Raw genomic sequence first — 21,211 nt, 5'->3', positions numbered from 1 at the left:
TTCTTGTACAAAATGTACTTATCCAGCAGAATCTTTACCGATTCACCCACTCCATTGTACTGTCCTGAAAGATAATAACATATTATTATGCAACTATCAAAATTATATTAAATACTCACCATATTTGTTAATATCTATAACAATAAAAAAAAAATGTCTGATGTATTTGTGACACAAAAAAAAAATGCGGAACAAAGATGTCATTTACTGTGCTTATTCTAAGTTTTCTCGACACACTACATACGTAAAGTTAATAGTATTGCATACGTCATCTGCGTACATTACCATAGTAGGGTAGACTATTGAATGTGTTACGGCAAACTGTTCGTCTTAACTCAGAATGCCTTACCTTAGTATTAATAGGTTCTCCGAATAGACTAATTGTGTTCTAAGCAGTCATAATTTTTTTTATAATACGTTGAAACACCACTTCAGAGCTAATAATAAACAAAAAATCCTCTACTATATTCTGTATAATTTAAAAAGTGCTCATGTTATAAAAAAAATTTATGAAAAATGTCTAACAGGTTACAACGGCTGTTGGAACATTTAAGGTCATTAGCACTGCGAGGAATTCTATATAACATAGCAAATATATATAAATACATAATTTTAGGAAAAAAATATAAGAAAAGACTCTAAAGTAAAGTAACTCTGTATACTTAAATCAATGAGAATTTATTCAATTCTTAATTAAGGCACATTTCTATAAAGAATACAATATAAAAAAAAAAAAAATCATACTTGTCACTTACACAATTCTTAATCTAAAACATAATTAAAAAATAAAAAAAAGTTTCTATATCAAAACATAAAAGTATTCAAGAATGCTACCAATCAGTAGTATTGAAGGCACTTGGGATATTGAAAATGTCCATATATATATATATATATAAGGTTTTAGTTAAAATATATCTTATAATATCTTAATATAAGTGGTGGGGTGTATCTTGACATTATTGTTGCTTTGGTCGTTGAGTGTAATCGAATAAAGGATACGTAGAATATTATCTATGTAATATCAGTATTTTTTTTTTATTAAGTAACATAAGGATTTGTTTGCTCAATCCACAGCTTAGTGTCAATAATTTCCTTTCTTTATCAGTCTAGAATAAAAATAAAAAAATGGCACAGATAGCACAAAATTTCTGTCATTCCAGTTTTCCTGACGAATTTTTCTACCAATGGCTCAGTGTGACCATATGGTAAAAAAAACAACAACAAAAAAATTCTGTCATATCAAAAAAAAAAAAACGACATAATAAACCTTACGAAATAAGACATAATTAAAGTAACTTAACTTATAAGAAGAATTAAGTAATGGACGAAAAATCACATTTATAATATATCTGTAACCAAAAAAAAAATAAGTCACAGATATTACTGCTAACATACTGAAAGTATTGAGTGACTGGCTCACTGGTTAGTAAAATTAATAGTACTTAGCAAAATATTATCATTGCGAATGGAATATTAAATTGGGGTTTAAGACGGTTTGTCCTTCAGCTTATCCTCAAGGTCATCTATGCATTTCTTCATATCAGTTATACATTTGATGAGATCATCCACAGGCTGGTAGTTATCAGTCTTTATGGCTAGAGCCTGTTCCTGCATACTCAGCATTACACGGAGACCGGATACCACAGTTGGTATTCCAACCACGGATAACTGGAATTTAATATTTTTAAAACATTTTAGAACTAGGTTTACAATATACAGCCATTCTAGATATCATATTGATAGAAATATTTTTTTATAGTTACTATAATCTATTCACTACATCTCACATGAATATATGTGGCATTGTATATAAAAAGTTACAGTTGACATATATGGTCTAATATTAATTTATATGTATTTATGGTGAGTCTAGACTCTAGAGTGAATTGTAGTATAAAATGTATTTACTACCGATGGCAATGTGACAACAGTGTCGTGTTGTTGCTGTTGCTGCTGGTGTTGCACGTCTATCTTTATCTTCTTGGTTGTGTTTGGTTGTGAGGGGGCTGGTCTCTTTACACCAGTTTCCTCCATAGCAACCTCATCCTTGTTCATATCCCTCCTGGGACACGAACACACCCGTACACCAACACTCTGCCGGCCGAACACCACTCCTCTGATGGTTAAATAATTAAAATAATTATTTTATATTTAATAGGATTTTTTATTTTTAATAGGACCTTCAGAGATTCTATAGGATAAGACATGTTGGTGACCTTGATTGACCTGTTTTGATTACTGTATCCGCGGATATCCGACCACGAAATAAGATTCCAATCAGTACCCTAAAGCATCCGCACTATGATAAAATAATACAATTCAGATATTCTTTTGTCCCTAAATCTTATATTTTTTAATTTACTTGGCATTTATATCTTTATATCAAAACATATATATGCTACTAAATCAACTTAATTCAGTGGAATCCCATAAATGTGTTCTTGGTGAGTTCATTTATAAGAATGTATACTAATTAAATTATTATAAAAAAATAAAACAAAAAAAAAAAGATTTAACATGCAATAAATTTATTGGATTTTATGAATTAATTGCTTTTTGGACATTTATTTGTGACAAAAAAAAAATAGTAATAATGTTGCCATGTAAACATCGAAGAACATAGTCCTGATAATAAGTTCAGAATAAAATTTTGGGTCTCGCGAAATAATTCAGGAAATTTCATTGTGCACGAATATTATCGGGAGCAGTTTACACTCCCAGAAAATTTAGCAGCGATAGGAAGTTTAAAAAAAAATTGTCTTTGATATATCCAGACCTAAAACGACTAATTTTGCGTCTTTGGCAAGGACATTCGCGATATTCGAATATCTAACGTGGAATTTAAGTTAAAGAAACATGAGAGAAGAAATTGAATGTTCCTTCTGAATGTTCCTTAGCCTACACATAAAATAGAACGATTATGTCCTATCCTATGACTCTCTGAAGCTTTTATTACCTGTGCACTAAAAAACAATGCTATTAATTGATAAAATTAACGTTGAATACAGAGCATTATATATAGGCGCTATCAGCATTGATGACGTATGCAACGTGGAAATAACTTATCGGTGTTCACGATCATTGTTCAAGGAAAACGAAATCCAAGACTGCTTGTAAGGAGAAGAGAACTGTTTGACTCCTGGTACAGATACGGCAGAAACCAGTGAGCGCGGTCCCTTGAGGAACGTGACTGTGAAGAATCTTCGAGAAATACAAGAACGTTCAGAAGAATTGAGGATTCGATTTAGAACATCACGGAACTACTGGAAGCAGTGGCGTTAGTGACGTCAGCGAGGCCGGCGTCTCACTCTCTGTTTAAACGAGTTTGTATTAAATCCGATACATATAACTTACAAGGCATCTTCCAGCGTGAATATTATTTCGATATTCCGTCTATTGATGCCCGACGTGCAGCTGTTTTTGCAGACGAATTGGTAGGGATGTTCCAGGGACGGATTCCCAGCCACGAGGACCGAATACCACGAGTCCGGGTCGTCGTCACGTCCGAAGTAATACACATCCGGTACACCCAGCTCGCGACCGGAACGGAGGACGTTGCGGCCGGTCACAGAGTTTGCTGGTTATAATTAAATTGGGTGTAAGAACTGGTTTGTGTGGAAAAGGCAGTGGTTAATGTAATATACGGTCGACAAAATGAGCATAGCAAGGACTTATTTTAGTCTGTGAATATTACAAGGGGTGATATTCATAGACTAAAATATATATCTGGATATTACAAGAGGTGATTTTAGTGTTTGAAGAAAGGCCTGGGTATTAGGAGAGTTAATTTTAGTCTATTAAGAAAGATCTCAGTATTGGAAGTGTTCGGATAATGTTGATTGTTTGTAATTTTTATTGAATTCATATATTGTTTTTTAATTATACTGAAACTGGCATTATATTGTAAATCCCAATTCCCGTGTAACCATCTTTACTAAACTTAAAAACCTCCAAAAGACTAGCAAGTTAAAATCAAGTGAAAATAAAAATAGGAAAATATAAAGCCAACAAGTATTACACATTAGGTTACAGTAGAACTTATACGGCATAAATTTTTATATATAAAAAAAAAATATATATATATAGGACCAACTTCAGAACAAGCAAAATTATTTCTCCAATTAGTATTAGTAACTTGTATATATGATTTGGCATTAGTATTGGAAATTCCTATAACTTTTTGGGATTTGATACTTACTTAATGTAATTTTGTTATTTTTAAACCAACCTGTGTTCGAGTAAAAGGAATGTTGGTAGCAGGCCTCAACCTTCTTCTGGGCCTGATCAGCGTCTGAGTATATGACAGTGGCTCTGACATACATGTACTGGTACTTGGACGCGTCCCAGTTGAATTTCAAAGGAAAGTCAACACCAATATCCACATATATCTTATTCAGTTTCGCCGAGAACTGAAAATAATTAAACAGAATATATTTAATTTATTAAAAGAAAAGATCTTATCTTAAAATGGCATCACTTTTGATTTTTGTTATAGGACAAAATAATTATCTCTCACTAGGAACTTTTTTCTCCTGGTTTGTGATCCGTCTATTGATATCTCAAAGTTTGCCTCACCGGCAAAATTTCCTCTCGTTGGTGGACCAAGCGGATTAACCTGTTGTTAATTTTTTTTTATATTAAACATAATTCTTATATATACTTAGCAAGATTTTTGAACGTTTCACATTTTATTATTTGTGATATAATCATTCTAATGTAAATAAAATAAAAAATAAAAAAAAAACTCACACTTAATATTGAGTCGACGAACATTGCGTCAGTTATCAAAGATAGAACCTGATCGTCGTTAGGCCTGAAACGGTGTTTAAACAATATTATATAGTTTAAAATTAAATAACACATAACGAATTGTAGTTCTGTTTTATAGATTTTCATCATTATATAACTTACACACACACACATACACACACATATATATGCCTGTGTGTATTCTAAAATTAATAATTCATTAAAATGTTTTTTTTTTTTTAATCATATTTAGAAAAAAAATAATCGCCTTGCCCTCGCACAAAGAGATATGTAAATAAGCAATGTAAAGGTAAATAAACAAAATGTGCTGTAACTTATAAAGTAAAGGTTAAGTTACCGAACCAATTAAAATATTGGTTAGAATAAACTTTATCTGAATTATTCCAAACATAAAAAAAACTTGTCAGCAAAAATATGATCTGTGATTCAAATTTAACTAATGTGGACTACATTAAACAAAAAAAAATCTTTGTATGTCAAAAATTTCTTCCATGACATTATTTTTATCTTAAAATTAATATAAAAATTATAATTTTACACACACAAGTCGCCAGCACATAATAATTGTTTAATACTTTTGCACAGTCTAAGTCATTAAATGATAATATCGCAACGACGCAATCCTTTGAAACATTATATCAGTATATGTGTAACATATTCTTTAAACAATAGAATTTTGTTCAGATATTTTTTTTTTCTTAAAAGCTGATATCAGCCAGCTATTTCCTATATTTGAATTTTTTTTTTTTTTCAAATTCTCAGCTCCCAGCAATTGTCATTATTTAGGTGCAACACCATAAAAGGTTTAAATTCATGTATTACCCATAAAATAGCAATCCCATGTGAAGTGTTACTTCCATAACATGTTATTTAATAGGAATCCATACAGAAGTTTCTGTTTTAAACAATAACAAACATACATACATACATACTAACGATTCTAACATCAATTCAGCATAATTTATTCAGATCTCAAAGGTTTCAACAAAAGTAGAAAATTATAGTAAAAACAAATCTTTATTATTAACTGCTACTATGAAAGCTAAAATAACTTTATGTAAAGATGCATGACACATGAAATCAAGCTGTAATGAGCCGAGGCATTATTAACTTTGTCATAAATATTCGCAATATAGAGAAAACAATCGCTTTTGCGGTTTATTTTTTATTCTCCTATGATACATACAGTTTTATGAAAATTATTTGTTTAAGATTCTATGCACAGCAGGAATAATAATATAATTAATTACTGACAGACATTCAACTTCATTATTAAAATTTAGATATAAAAATTGCAATAATATTTTTAATACAAGAAAAAAACCTAAAAAAATAGTTTTGTTTTATATTTTACTACTACTATGAACAATTCAATTTTGTATATAGGATTTCTCCATGGTTAGTGATGTGAAAGATATTCATCAACAGATTTCAAGTAATTTTGTAGCTACATCACTATATAGAACAAGATATCCTTAACCAGTTTGTTATATTATTTAATGAGGGTTTATCAATATTAAATACATAATAAAAAATAAAATGGCGTCCATATTTTTAAAATATTACTGAATATGATTATTTTTTTTTTAATTCGCACCAGCAAGCACAGGTTGAGCCCATATAAACTAAGAATAACCATTGATTACATTACATCCAGTAATAAAAGCTTCATATTAAACTATTTAGGAAAGGGTACTCACAAATCATTTGTGTCCACATTCCCATCGATATTCTCAGATTTGTCTGGAATAAATAATTTCAAAATTTTTTCATACAGACAATTATAAACTTTAAAGTGCACGTAAATATTCGAACTGAATTAACATGAAATTTGTTTAAGATATTAATATCCAGTTATTATAAACAATATTTGCAGCACTTAACAAATTGTGTAAATGAAGTTCTTGCTAACATTTCTGGTTGTGTTTTCTAATATATTAATAAATTTGTTTCAGCAATTATAAGAAAAAGTAACGTACCCGGGCACTCCATTGTAAGTACCAATTGGGCACATTAAAGATAATACACAAATAAAACTATATTAACTTTCTGGGATTAGATATTCATTCAACCTCATTGAGTTGTTGTGGAACCGTGGAATGCGGTAAAGCAGGGATCGTATGAGGTGAAAGGATGAGGATGTTAACATGAATACAGAATATAAAATATTATATGTTATAGATAAATTTTAAATAAATTTTCTTAAAAAAAAAGAAAATTTAATACGTAAGTATGAAGAAATAATTATATGTATTGTATTACATAACTTGTAAATGCAAACTAAGTCAGTCTTTTAATTTAATTTCTCTTAAAGTGATTGTAAATAGTGAAGGTTTTTATGAATGGACATTAATATATTTTAGGTGATCCAGTACTTTTAGTTATATTTCAATTAACTATTATTTTTATATTAACGTTATATATTTCAACTTTAAAATGTGATTGAATCAATCACTTAGTTTTTATCCTTTTAAAAGTGATGCTGTAAAAAAAACCCTTTCCCTTAAAACGTAAAAATCTAAACAATAAAATAAAAGCAAAAATACTCTCATGTTTTATTATAAAAACAAAGGGTTTTAAATATAGTTTGTTCAATCTCTGGGTGTATAATATAGTTGGTGTACATGTATTACCATATACAAAAAGTTGGTGAAAAAATATATGAACTCCGCTTCACTTGTGTTTTTTTCTAATTTTACTGTCATTATAGTGATAATTTAGTGCATATTTTGTATGCAACAGTTATTTTGACTCATAATTGTGTTTTATTATGAACCTATATATCGTAAAGAAGGACATAAGTGATTATATTTTCTAAAATCAATAACAATCAGGGCTCAACAAAGGTACGCTTATGTTTGCTTTTGGTAAGCATATAACCTGTGTTTAGTGCTAGCGTCCGGTTGGCGTCTGTCATAGTTAACACGAAACAGTTTATTACATCTTATTTGGTTATTATGAAAATGGGATTGTGTATTTGTGAGTTAAGAATAGTGCATCTATAAAAGTGGTTTGATTTTAGTGACCAAGATGAATTATGACGCAGAAAGGGCTATGAACCAAAAGCGGCTACGGATGGAGGGTGAGCCTGGGCACGGCGTCGTTCAAGGGAATGGATTGCCGCTTAATTACATAGGTATGTATATTACGACTTTTCCGCGGGAAATCGCAACGCATCTTTATAGTGTATGTTTTCTAGATAATGGGCATCAGATTCCATACCAGCCGTACGCCGGTGCCTACAACACGCACTATCCTCCGCCGGATGCGTTTGCTGCCTACGGGCCGCCACCGCCGGGGGGCTACGCTCCCCAAAACCTCTCGTACGCTCCGCCCGCCCATCAAAACTACGCCCATCATCAGACGTTTCCTCAACAACCGTCACAGGCGCAGCTACATATGGCACAAACACATATGGGTCAGTAATAGCAAACCATAAAAAGTTCTTTGTTTTGTAGTTTATATCATTATATATTCTTATGTAAACAAACATTATATTTGATGAAAATTTCCACTTGATACTAATCGATAATACCCATTTGTTTCAGTTCAAGGGTATGGAGATGTTGTGCATAAACCAGCATGGCCTCCGCAACCCCACCTGCTACCGTTAGATAAGCCCCTTGATATCAAACAACTCAAGCCAGAGATTAAAGTGGAACCCACTGATCCACAGAAGAGGCAGCATCCAGAGAACGAGATGATGGTAAGTATTTTAGAGATATACTGTACATACATATATAAAAAATTATATCCCATCATAATCTTTAAAGACTTAATGCAGTCAACTTCATTCTCATACATTTCTCTATGCTCAGCTTTTGTTTTGCTATGTTAATATTTAATAAGTTAATTTTGTTGCCAATAAGTGAGTCTTGCGATTGTATATCAAAATTTATATAGTAATCAAACAATTTTAGATATTGTGTGTTATTTGTACTTACACCATATGCATATATATAATGATATATAGAAGCATGGCAGTGTTTTGGACACAAATAATGTTGGTTGTGACAACTACTTGCAGGTGGGTGATTTAGATCAACCGAAAATCAAAATTAAAACGGATATTTTCAAACCCGACGACCTACACAGACCTGGTATGGAGAAACCCCATGGTAAGTTACATTGGATTCTTCTAGTGATATTTGAGAATGATATTTTGGCAATGTTTTAACCATTTGCGAACATTAAAACAACAACCAAATTTAGATTTGTCACTAAAAATGTTTGAATGAATGTAAAGCCTGGAAGAAAATGTCAAACCTTAGTCTAATTTTTAAATGGAACACGGACTTTAAAAAAAAAAGTATAATAGAAGGAGTTTTATTAAATACAAAAAAGAACATCAACATTTATATATAGAGTAAACAAGATTAATACTTAATCTATTTTACACTTTCAAATGTGTATGAAAAAACTTCATTCGTTGACATTTACGGGGAAAACATAGAAAAATGTGAAATTAAATGAAGAGGCATTTATTTATACAGTACATGTTTTAAATCTGTTGATTTCGTTCAATAAGAAATAAGAATTCTTATACATAAAACAAAAGTTTTGTCGGTATGTATTATCGTTACATATAACTAGAGACTAGCCTGATATTTGTGGACTGAACATTGATTGTGAAAATAGCTTCAACTTATTTATATTGATTATCCAATAAAATAGTCAGAATTTACATTATCTGATGCTGATTTTCCTGAATAATCTTATTATGTCTTATACCATATAAGTAAATTTACCGCTGGCCGTTTATATAAGAGATGATTTTTTTTTTTTGCGAATGACTTAGTTGCGCCGAATCATACCAATGTCTTACTTTTTACATATATTTTACTCACATTCTTACAAGAAATTAAATGTTATGTTAAATCAGTATTAAAAAGACCTTAATCCGTCCCTCATTCTCACTTGATACCAAGCTCTGTATAGCGACTACTTATACTTGCAAATATGTATAGGTTATGTGTCAAAAATATTATAAGCATTAAGTACAGTCTAGAAATAGTTTTTTAATATATTATTCTGCCGGATAGCTTTATTTTTATAATCAAAATCAATCAATTAAATGTGTAATGTGTATAGTAAAGTTCTGTCTTTGAATGAATTTATTGTAGCCTATAACTAACATTAGCACCAAGTCACAGCAGTGTCTGCTTGGTGCTCACCACTTGTGCTAGTGACTGTATCTCCAACATTCCCATCTCTCATCCCACACTGATGCCGGGTCTGCGGTGATGTCCTGGTGTCCACACAACACTCTATCCTCGTTCAGTCAGTTTGTTGGCTGTTGATTTTCCTCATATAGAATCTTCGTACAATATCAATTAGTAAATAATACATTTATGACTACATTTCTCTTCTGTATTTTGTCTTCTAGAATTGTAAGTCGGTATGTACAAGATGTTTATATCCCGCTTAACATCAGACAATGTAATGATTTAATGAGTTTTTTTCTATGTTTCAAATTTGACTCAATACCCTCAGATACATGTTGCTTAACAAGGACTCGGTGAAAATAATTAAAAATTTGTAATGTCTAGATACTAGAACTACTAGGCTTTTTTTTTAATATTTTTTTTTTAATTAGATGACAAGATGAATAACTATGTGTATTTGCATTATACAGTAAAAAAAAATCAAATAAAAATTAGTTCAAACAAGTTTGTTTTACGAAAGAACAAATAATTGAAAGTTGAATATTATGAACTTTTATTCATTGTGTGGTAATAATGAGAACAGCCGACATTAGAGTCTAATTCCACTATTTTTTGTACTATATAAAAAAAAACACTCCACCTGTCAACAGGTTCAAGTGTTATAAGGATGTTATCAGAGCACAGATTATATATATATAAAAAAAATTTCAAACAAATAAGGTTAATATTGAACTCTTTAAATTATTTGAAGCCAACACATTCAACCTTAACCAGCAACCCATGATGTATTCCCTGGAGGATTCATCACCGTATCTGCATCTGTATAAATAAATAAAAAATATGACAGTATCGTGTGTATCCTTGGCTTATAATTTTTGATAATAAATTTAATTTTAAATATGAATTACATCAGAAATTATAATATATTGGTACAATGATATTAATTTTACATGTGATTAATGTATATGAACGTCCGGGAGTGAGTCTGTCACAAATAATTTATGTTAATATCTAATTTTCAAAGGTTTAATTCCGACGATAGTTTCACTATTTTATCGAAAACTTAATACGTCTTGGATAGACAACATTTTGACACTGAATCCATACACCGGTTCCAATAATATATTTTTTTTTGTAATTGTAACAAAAAAAAAAAAAATTAGCGCCAAAACCAAAATGGCGGCCAAAGATTATACAATAAACGTCAATTCAATGATGTAATTTAGTGTCGTTTATGTAAATTACTATTAATTTATACCAAATTATATTTTTAAATATTTAATAGAATTAGATAAGAAATTATAATTTTCAAAACAATTAATTTTTTTCTTGTTCTCTTATATCTTCAAATGTGTATATAAACAATAATATTAAATGTTATATATAAATAACCTCTAGTTTCTATGTCGGTTAAAAATGTTTCAGTGAGAGTCTTAAATATTAATTCTTCTTTCAGATCTATGTCAGCCAGTTAGAATCGAAGCTGATAAAGCGCACGGTGAGTTGTTGCACTCTTACTATTTATGAAAAACTAATGTTTTTTTATGAAAAACTATTGTTTTTTTATGTTAACATAAAAATAAATTTAAAAAAAAGCAGTTTTGTTGATATTTTGTTTGATTATATATATATATATTTTTTTTTGTAAATACCGTTACGATATATGTACATAGGTCAAATTATCGAAATTCCTATTTTTTTTTTTATTGAAATTGGACATATTTTGGACACTCGATCCTAACAGCTATTTTAAATTTATATAAAAAATAATAAATTAATAACTACTATATATGTACGTGTTTAAGATATATATCTTATTTAGTATTTCCGGAGGCTGGTAAAGCGGAAGGCGTCCTAGAAGTGGGAAAGGAAATGGTACGACCTGTGGAACTGCCCGGAGCACCTTCTGAGAAAAGGTTAATATACAATTAAATTAATTATATGTATATATATATATAAAATATCAGATAAAAAAATCTTTTAAAAATATGTCTTATAAAGGAATAGAAGATTAATAGGAAAATATGCATATAAATATTTCACTGAGTAAAATATGAAAAATATTCTATCCCGGATAAAATAACGTATAATCTTAATATTTGGATTAAATTTATATTATTCTCACAACCAAGGACTTTTGAAAATGTACTTTACAAATATCTTTTCGTATCTTTGCTAATTGGGACATTTGTCAACAATAATATTGATAAAGTTAAATATATAAAAAATTGGTTACAGTGAAGACGACAGGAAGCCTTTCAGTAGTCCGGAGGCGGCGAAACCTGGACTCACTCCCGGGAAAATAACGACTCCCGGATTAGAGGTACCGATTGTCACTTGTAGATACATAAATTGTCAACCATTTTACACTAATATAATAAATAATAAATTTGTAGCCGAAAAAGCGCGGTCGTCCGAAAGGTTCGACAAACAAGCCGAAGCCCCCGGGCGCTAGGCCTCCGGGGCCGCGGGGCGCCGCCCCAGTCCCTAGAGCCCCGGCGCCCAGACCACGCCTACCCTCCTACCAGTACGCTGTCAGGCCATTCAGAAAGGACTTCTCAGGGATACAGTTCAGGAGGTATGGAATATATGTATGTCTATAAGCATACTCACCAATAGCATGTTAATAGGACGAGGTGAAAATATTCCTTATAACGAGTCTGTCTCGTTCCTATCAAGTACTCACATAACGACCAAGGACAACTATATTTCTTTTTTCTGTCTCTATAGGCGATGGAGCGACGATTGCCTGGATTCATCCCACATTCCCAACGAGGTTTACTTCGGCGACGTTCCGGTGCCGCTGTCGGTGCTGTACAACTATTACGACGCTAACGCGGAGAGGGAGAGGCTGGCGAGTCAGGCTGCTCACATCGCTGCTCAGAAGGCTGCAGCAGCAAAATTAGCGGCAGCGAAGATGCAGGCCAGAGGTGTTGTTTCTGGAGAGGTGAGGCAATTGTACTATATACCACATAACATATAACTTTTTATACAGAAGAAAATTTCAAGGTATATATATAGGTGATGTTGGTTGTTAATTTCCCCGGAATACTCCAAAGAATCAATGCTTTAGATGGTTATTAGATTTTTGTGTTTACAGAAAAATATATTTAATGTGCATATATATGTAATTTTAGCATCAGAATTTAATATTAACTGAGATTTAGCATGTTACATATTACATGTGACTATTTTTGATGAATAAAAAAAATACATCTTAACATTATAGCTCCTTACACTTTTTATTCCTCATTCGACCAATTTAATAGTACAGACATCCCTTAACCTACCATCCTAACATATTATTTACCTACCCTCATTCTTAGAATAATATTTACCCATCTTTATATATAATCATTACCATAAAAGATATATTTAAAAATCATATCCAGAAGTCTCGGAACAATCTAAGCTGGTACTTATAGTATTGTATTGACAATATATATATTGTCCATCTAAGTCTACAAATATTATATGTTCTGTAGCTATATTGTAATGCATTGAATTAATTTCAGGTGACAACAGTGGATTCTTCATCATCAGATGATGAATCTGGTTCATCAGGCAGCGGCTCCGAGGACAGTGATGATGTAAGCAGACACATATAACAACCATTTAATTGACCACATGACATATATATATATATATATATATATATATATGTATATATATATATATATGTATATATATTTCAATGTTGTTTACACCTGTAATGATTTATTCACCTAGATTTAATATCCTGTATCTACTGCTAAGTGAATGTGTTAGTGATAAGTCGATGGTGTAACTATTTCCAATAAATAAATAAAAAAAATGTGTGTGTGTGTGTGTATTAACAGGTTCGACACCCACTTGTGAATATATATTTTAGAATAGTTTCTCTCTATTTCATTAATTCCTTCAGTATAATTGCCTAGTGTATGTGTTTATGTTATCTGCCTTGAACTATATTTGGTATTAGAATGTCAAAAGATCAGATTAATGACATTATGTTAATATAGTCATACAATTATGTATGTATGTATGGTGTCAGAAATTTATATCTGAAATACATAACTATATATAAACCGTTTGCTGTTTTAAAGATTATACCGTAGTTATAATGCCTTATTAATGAATTATAATGATTGTATCGGAGCGTTCATTAATAGTGTATACCCTCAGGATATGCCACTAAAGCGTGGTCCTGGACGGCCTAAGGGCTCCAAGAACGCGTCACCACGAGCCCCCGGTAGCGGAAGTGGCCGCCGAGGTAGGCCGCCAGTCCCGCCGGAACTCCGCCAGCCGGGTATCACGGATATGAAGAAGTTCTGCAAAGCGGCCGGTATTAGATTCGACTATAAGAAACTCGTTGAAGGTAAATACAAACCATACAAGAATATTATGTTATGATAATAAGAATTTTCGTTAATTAAATGTATGTTATACATACAGGATGCACAAAGAACAAGGAGCGTGTGGCTAAGATGCTGGATCTGCTCATAGCTGCCGGTCTGGAAGGGAAGCCGACGTTGGAGAAATGTAAAGCGTTGAAACAAGCCAAGCTGGACAAGAGGGAGCAAGAGAAACTGGCTAGGAAAGAGGCTCGCGCTAAACACAAAGATGACGACGGTAATGTAATATATTATAAGATTCTAACTATTAAAAATTATAGTTGTCTTATAAAGCCAGTACCTTTAAATAACATATCAAACCTTAACTAGAACAAACTAATTATTATCTTTAAGCAAAACACCTTAAACAAGTTAAATTTCAATTTACAAAGACACAAGTCGCGTCGACAAAATACTTTCCCGCGTAAAAGTGTACAAAACAAATGTCATAGCCTAAACGTCACTTCGAGTGCGTTCGGGAATTTAAAGGTCCGGTTTAAACTAAATGTGTGTTCCCCACACTATTATATTGTTTTATTGAGAAGTACCAATATATATATATATATATATATATATATATATATATATATATATATATATATATATATATATATTGAAATTGTGGGATATCGTTACAGAGGTGGAGAGTGAGTCTTCAGCTCGTCGCATGACACGTGGTGCGACGGGTGTTAAGCCTAGGCAGCGTATAGTGATATCATCGGACGAGGAGGATGGAACACCGGCTGCTAGGCGTACACTGTCCAAACTGAGGGAGAGGGTCGACGATGACTCCGACTCAGACTAGGTATGAGCATATACAACTTGACAGCGCTTCCCAAACTCATCATATCCATTTCAGTTTGACCTACTGAAATGACTGTAACTTATACTAGATATATGTATTTACAAACCATCCCGGGCCTATACACACTGGACGTTTTTTTTCTCTGGGTCACACATTACCTTGGGCGTTGTCGCACACTTTGAGAAACGCTGTTATATAACACTATTCAATGAGATCTAAGACTTTCGCAAGTATTCATCTATATGAAACTATTGTTTCTGATTGCTCCGCGTATTTTATGCCGTGATCGCGGTTGCTGCGAGGTAACGGAAAAAGTCGGGAGTATGCAGTTTTTTATAACAATAAAATACGAGTAGCAATAAGGAAATAATATTATTTTCATTCATAATATTATTTATTTGAAGTCTATGAAGGCAGCGTCACTATTAGGAGGCAGTGGTCCACGGGAACACTGACCACGTGACAATCGTATCAGTTCGTGTTTTTTTTTTCCACGATAAAGATTAAGATAAACTATGTTTATTAAACGATTTTTTTTCTATCCAATATACCTTTTTATATCATATATATAGTATGAATGTAAATATTTTTTTGTTAGTAGATCATCATCAAACATTTTTTTTTAAACGCAAAAGTTTGGATGTCATAAGTTTGATGTTGATATCTGTGGCGTCGTAGTTCACGATAGAACGGATCGTTCGATTTCGGTGTGACTATTTTCATTTTATAGACAGTTTCGTTGCGTTGTTGTCGGCTATGTCTGATCATTGTCAGTCCGGTAATATAATAGATCAGCTCTTCGCCAAAATCATGTGAGACATTTCTGGCATACGATTAATGGACCAATTTTTTTTTATTATCTGTATTATTTGTCGTGTAATATTAATTATCTGTTTCTACCATCGTTTCAGGTGTCATGGGTGTGAGCCTGGTAATTTCGAACGGACAATAACTATGCCAGTAACGTTCATAGCGTAGAACGGACTCGAAACCTCTAGAAAGTGCTTCGACGGAGGTAACACTAGCGTTAGCAGGCGTGCTCGCTTGATTTCCTACTAATTTTAGGTCGGTGCGTCGAAATTTTTTTTATCATATATAGATGTAGTCGAAGGCCAGGATAGACTCCCCTACTTAGGTTCCGTACCAGAAAATGCACATATTTATTGGCGTCAAAAAAAAAATTGTTTTATAAATAGTAACAGTAAGATATAATTATAATTAAAAATTTAAAATATTAATTTGCTATGGAAATTTTATTATTTTAATATCTCGGAGATATAGAGATAATTTTCTTAAAAATATATATATATATATGTATAATAAACACGTCGTACGAGAAGTATGCATTTAATGATTCGCTTTTCTATATCCGGCAGCTTTTTTTCTATTTGGTTCATATATACATACATACATATATATATATATATGAAAATCATTTAAATCAATAGTCAAATATCGAGTATAAACTAAGCAGTAAGCATTATTATAAATATATTATTGATAAATTATGAGCTGATTTTTTATATTATATAACGTGTCCCTTAAGTGATAAATTTATATATATATATATAACTATATATAACTATATATTTTAAATGTAACCGCGTCGAATGGTAATTGAATTGTAGGACTAAACCCCTCGCTCGTTTTATATATAGTTGTAGTGAATGAAAGCTTCTAACAACGGCATAACGTTCATTTGTGCCTATAATACAATAATTATGGAAATAAATGTAATGCTAAGTGTGTGTATTTCATTTAATAGCAGAATATATGTTGTAATAAATTTTTTTTTTTTTTCGGTTTATATAAGAATCGATGAAAAAAAAATAAAAATTAAATAATAATAATAATTATACAGTAGTTCTTATGGATTATTCTTAGTGTATCAATGAAACGGTGACACCAAGATGTTTTGATAGTGATTTAACTAGCCATTGTACATATGATACGTTTTAATGATAGGTAAACAATGTGTGTCCCTTATTTTTGTACAGGCTCGTGAGATTGGTACAGCTTTGTAAATAACAGCCGTTGGTGATTGATGGCAAACTAAACATATGTTATTCGAGTGTCGAGCGTTTGCAGGATTATATTATTATTTTTTCGAATTATTATTATATTTAATGTAACTAATTGCGTTACATTCAAAATTCGAACAGTATGTAACGGAAAGAATATTATTTTTTTTTTTTCCATGTAATAATTTTATTATATTATAGATATGTTTTAATGCGATACAAATGTTATTTTTGTTGTAGATTAAAAAAGAAATAGATGATTATATTGTGAACGGGAATGTAATTGTTCCATTTGTAATAATCGATTGATGTGTAACAATCGAGATAAATTATCGATTTTTTTTTTCGGATTTATGCGTCGCTAAAAGACATAATTTCCATGTTGATATGTAATTTTTTTTTTTAAATACATGTATACATATTTTTCGAATCGCAAAAAAAAAAAATCATACTTAAAAAATATATATATTCTATTTAAATTACGGCAACAAGATATTATGCAATAATTTAGCGTATATTGTATGGTGTTAGTAACGGACAATCACAATATCATAAAATATATGAGAAAATTAAAAAAATTGTACATAATAGATAAAATAGTTTAAGTTACATGTATTTGTATGATATTTAGATGTGTTTGTTTTACCATACGACGACCACTTTAACTCGGACCCATTTTTTTTCGGAGTTTATGTATAACAATCCGGTGCCTTTTTATAGTGGTCGCATTTATATTAGTCATCTATATATTTTAAAATATGATATTAGTTTTAAGGAAAGATGCTATTCAATGATTGTGTTTTCATTTTTATTTAATCGCTTGTAATATATTTTTATACCCGGGCGGAATGTGCGAGTGATTTTATTGATGGGATATAAGATTAAAAAAAAAAATCACTAGGACTTAGTATGTTGCCGACATTAAGCTATGTAAGGGTAGAATTACGTGTAGTTTATTAGTAGAAATACAACATGCTTTTACAAACAGAAGACATTTCGGGGCATTTGTTTTATATACATTATATAAATACATTAGTTTTTTTTTTTATTTATTTATTTTGTTTTTTTTTTTCAGAGACTCATAGGGGTTTTATTTTCAATGCAAATGGTATATATTATCTGTGGTCAGAATCCTTAACATAGTCTATGGTGTTTACTTATTTTTTTTTAAGTCTTTCATATATTTATCCGATCCATTGGTGATATTATATATTTTTTCACTATAACTCCATTATATTCACATTGTTCTCTTTACTAACAACTTTCTTTATTTTTTTACATCATTTTCTTTTTATTAAGTTTGTAATCAAAAGTGATGTGTGTGAATGGAAACTTCTGGAAGTAGTGTCGCAATTTGATTAGTTAATCAAAAGTATTTTTAAAATAAAAATAATTATTATACAACGGCGTTGTTTTATTTGTGTTCTATTTTCATTTAGCTGTGATAGTACTTAATATTCGCCTGTTCAGACATTTTAAAACAGTTCTTAATAATAGTTAAACGTTTCATTATTACTATTTTATGTAATAGAACCAGTAGTAAGTAACCTTCAGTTGACAGCGAGGGATTTCACGGTGAGTGTCGTAGCGGAGACACGTTTTGTTTGATATGTGCTCATTGTTTTTCTTAAACAATAAATACGTTACAGGCTACGTCTGTGAAATTATTATCCATGCCATTATAATGTAATATTTATGAGATGTAAACTATAACATCGTATGTGACTTTTTAAACGTTAACATTCTTATAAATACGAACGTACACTTAGAAAGAGGTATTTATATTGAACCTTCTTCGTACGTTCGTCTTGGCTGTATAAAAACGTGTAACGCCAAAGTCGATATGTGCATCGATATTTAAAAAAAAAACATACATTTCGTTTATCGTTTTATTTGTTTATTACGATCAAAATAGCGTTGATAGCTTTTTTTTTCGAATTTTAATCGTCAATGTCGTTTTTTTACTTCTAAGTTATTCCATAATTTTAAGAAAAAAAAAATAAAACGCTACACAGTTGAAATATTAACGAGTCATGAAAAATGTTGCTATAAACAAAGTTACTAAGGTATGGTTATAAAATGAAAACTACAAGAATATCAATATCAGTTAAGATAAACACACTGTGTCTTAGCATGAAGTGTAACAATGTATTTTTTTTAGAGATTTTGACTTCCGATGTCCGTTTCATTCGTTCGATCTGGGCGAAAACAATATTAGATCAAAACTCAATTAACAGGATACGTGCTTCCATCGACACATAGACGTCGAAGATAAACAAGATAGTGGCAGTCGAAATTTATCATTTCTTCATAGAAATCACTTCATTACTAACGAAAAATTACTAAATGGGAAATTCAAAGATGGTTATGATAGTGATGACAACAACGATTACCGATTTATAGATGTCGAAGATAAACAAGATAGCGCCAGTTGATGTTTATCTAAATTTTTATGAAAATCATTTAATCACTCGGGTAAAAGTACTAAATGGGAAATTCAAAGATTTTTATCGTTAAACAATTTATCGTAATTATAGGTACGGAGGTTTATGTTCAATACAGTTTTGTCACCTGTATATTTCTTATGAAAGATTTAAATTTATATTTTGTTTCCACAATAAATATTTGTATTACATAACATTCACGTATTCTAATTAATTATTATAAGCAAACAAAAATGACGTATAGGATGTTGTTGCCATTCTTATAGAAAAGAATAATAGAAATATTGTGTCGAATTTTTACACATATGCCAATTCTTTAAATAAAATATTTTGATTTATGAATTATTCTAACCATATTTTAAATATTATCAACGTAGTTGTATTTTATTGTATTTTTTTAAGTAATATTAATATATTATGGAATCTTAAATCATTAGTTATTAAACTAGTTAGATTTTTCAAACATTCCTTCATAGACGCCCTCGTTATTTCTTGATAAATATTTTGATAAATCGCTCCACAAATTGTTCTCTATACAAACAGAAACACAAACAATTAATTGAAAATATTGTTAATGATTAAACGCGATATAAATAACATTAAGTACTTGAAAAACAAACTTACATTATTCAAAATCACAGATAGACACTTCAATTTCATATATATATATAGATAACATTTACCGTAAGTGCGAAATGGGATAATACGCTATGATTAACTGTTTATGAATAACAGTATCGAGCAGCACACTTAAATACCAATTCTGTGGACTTTAATTGGTATTTACGTATAATGTATAAAAAAATATAATTTAATTCTTCACAATCATTAATTCATTAAATCCAATAAGAATAAATTAAAAATATATTTTTTTTACTCGAATCATATAAATCATAGATGAAAAGAAACGTGCTTTAATGAGTATCATCCGATGTCCGAACGTTGCCATGTCGAACGCAGTCACATGACTATACAAGGTGATGAAAAATGTATAACGCTGTCACTCATTAACCTACATAATTTAGTTATATATATATATATATATATATATATATATATATATATATATATATATATATATATATATATAAACTGTTACACAATTTATGCAATATCTTATATTGAGATGTGAAAATAAATTACATGTAAAATCTTCACGTGTCTTGCCATCCTTGATTCTTTTTTTTTTACTTCCTAAATGAAATGGTTTTATTTATTGTGACGCCGTCATGTTAAAAATTAATAAATAACAATACTAATATAATTGTTAATAATTATACAGTTTGACTTCTAAATATGTTTTAAATGATATAATTTTTATCTTTAAGTTCGTCTCTTACTAGTATTAAGAAACTTTTTGGACGCACTGGCGAGTCAAACACAATTTGTTACGAACACTATATTAAAAGCTACGCCATGTTGAAGTTGGTAACGATTTTTCGCTGCCAAAAATTTTTTATCTAAAAAATTCATATTATATTATTTTTTAAATTTTGCTATAAGAACAACTATATTTAATTTTCATTCTAAACACACGATCACATATAAAATCGCGTTGTAGGAGAAAAGCGTTAGTTACAATAAAATAATGAGTTTATGAAAGACGATAAATATCTGCATTAATTAAAATTCC

The 21,211-nt window shown here is 30.5% G+C and overlaps 2 protein-coding genes across 3 annotated transcripts; one reads left to right on the top strand and one right to left on the bottom strand.

The window, feature by feature from the left end:
- Positions 1 to 657: 657 nt before the first annotated feature.
- LOC116777860 (cellular tumor antigen p53) lies at positions 658 to 6,904 on the bottom strand. Its single transcript, XM_032671610.2, has 8 exons — positions 6,750 to 6,904; positions 6,471 to 6,513; positions 4,750 to 4,813; positions 4,517 to 4,615; positions 4,229 to 4,409; positions 3,355 to 3,577; positions 1,912 to 2,116; positions 658 to 1,668 (listed from the first exon to the last, which is right to left on the bottom strand). Exons 1-8 carry the CDS (start codon positions 6,760 to 6,762, stop codon positions 1,486 to 1,488), a joined length of 1,011 nt encoding a protein of 336 aa, XP_032527501.2. The 5' UTR covers positions 6,763 to 6,904; the 3' UTR covers positions 658 to 1,485.
- Positions 6,905 to 7,428: 524 nt separating this feature from the next.
- On the top strand, positions 7,429 to 18,538 carry LOC116777755 (nucleolar protein dao-5-like). 2 transcript variants are annotated; one of them, XM_032671463.2, is made up of 15 exons: positions 7,429 to 7,616; positions 7,793 to 7,906; positions 7,970 to 8,188; positions 8,319 to 8,476; positions 8,798 to 8,888; positions 11,392 to 11,433; positions 11,758 to 11,851; positions 12,174 to 12,258; positions 12,332 to 12,513; positions 12,666 to 12,882; positions 13,451 to 13,525; positions 14,100 to 14,292; positions 14,370 to 14,546; positions 14,947 to 15,113; positions 16,025 to 18,538. In XM_032671463.2, the coding sequence occupies exons 2-14, from the start codon at positions 7,801 to 7,803 to the stop codon at positions 15,111 to 15,113; spliced, it is 1,806 nt and encodes a 601-aa protein (XP_032527354.2). In that variant the 5' UTR covers positions 7,429 to 7,616; positions 7,793 to 7,800; the 3' UTR covers positions 16,025 to 18,538. The 2 variants fall into 2 exon arrangements, with proteins under 2 accessions (XP_032527354.2, XP_032527353.2); XM_032671462.2 differs by having other exon boundaries at positions 7,429 to 7,637.
- The last annotated feature ends 2,673 nt before the right edge of the window (positions 18,539 to 21,211 follow it).

Source organism: Danaus plexippus, chromosome Z (genome assembly GCF_018135715.1).
Source record: "Danaus plexippus chromosome Z, MEX_DaPlex, whole genome shotgun sequence".
Lineage (NCBI taxonomy): Eukaryota > Metazoa > Arthropoda > Insecta > Lepidoptera > Nymphalidae > Danaus > Danaus plexippus.
The sequence above is the reverse complement of the archived record's forward strand: the minus strand, read 5'-3'. Positions and strand labels throughout refer to the sequence as shown.

Excerpts from the sequence above, each read along its gene's own strand:
- LOC116777860 (XM_032671610.2), bottom strand. Across the intron at positions 4,814-6,470 it reads AATGTGGACACAAATGATTT|GCCTAACGACGATCAGGTTC; the intron begins GTGAGTACCCTT and ends ACACCGTTTCAG. Across the intron at positions 1,669-1,911 it reads CTGTTGTCACATTGCCATCG|TTATCCGTGGTTGGAATACC; the intron begins GTAGTAAATACA and ends ATTAAATTCCAG.
- LOC116777755 (XM_032671462.2), top strand. Across the intron at positions 11,434-11,757 it reads CGAAGCTGATAAAGCGCACG|TATTTCCGGAGGCTGGTAAA; the intron begins GTGAGTTGTTGC and ends TATCTTATTTAG. Across the intron at positions 14,547-14,946 it reads TAAACACAAAGATGACGACG|AGGTGGAGAGTGAGTCTTCA; the intron begins GTAATGTAATAT and ends ATATCGTTACAG.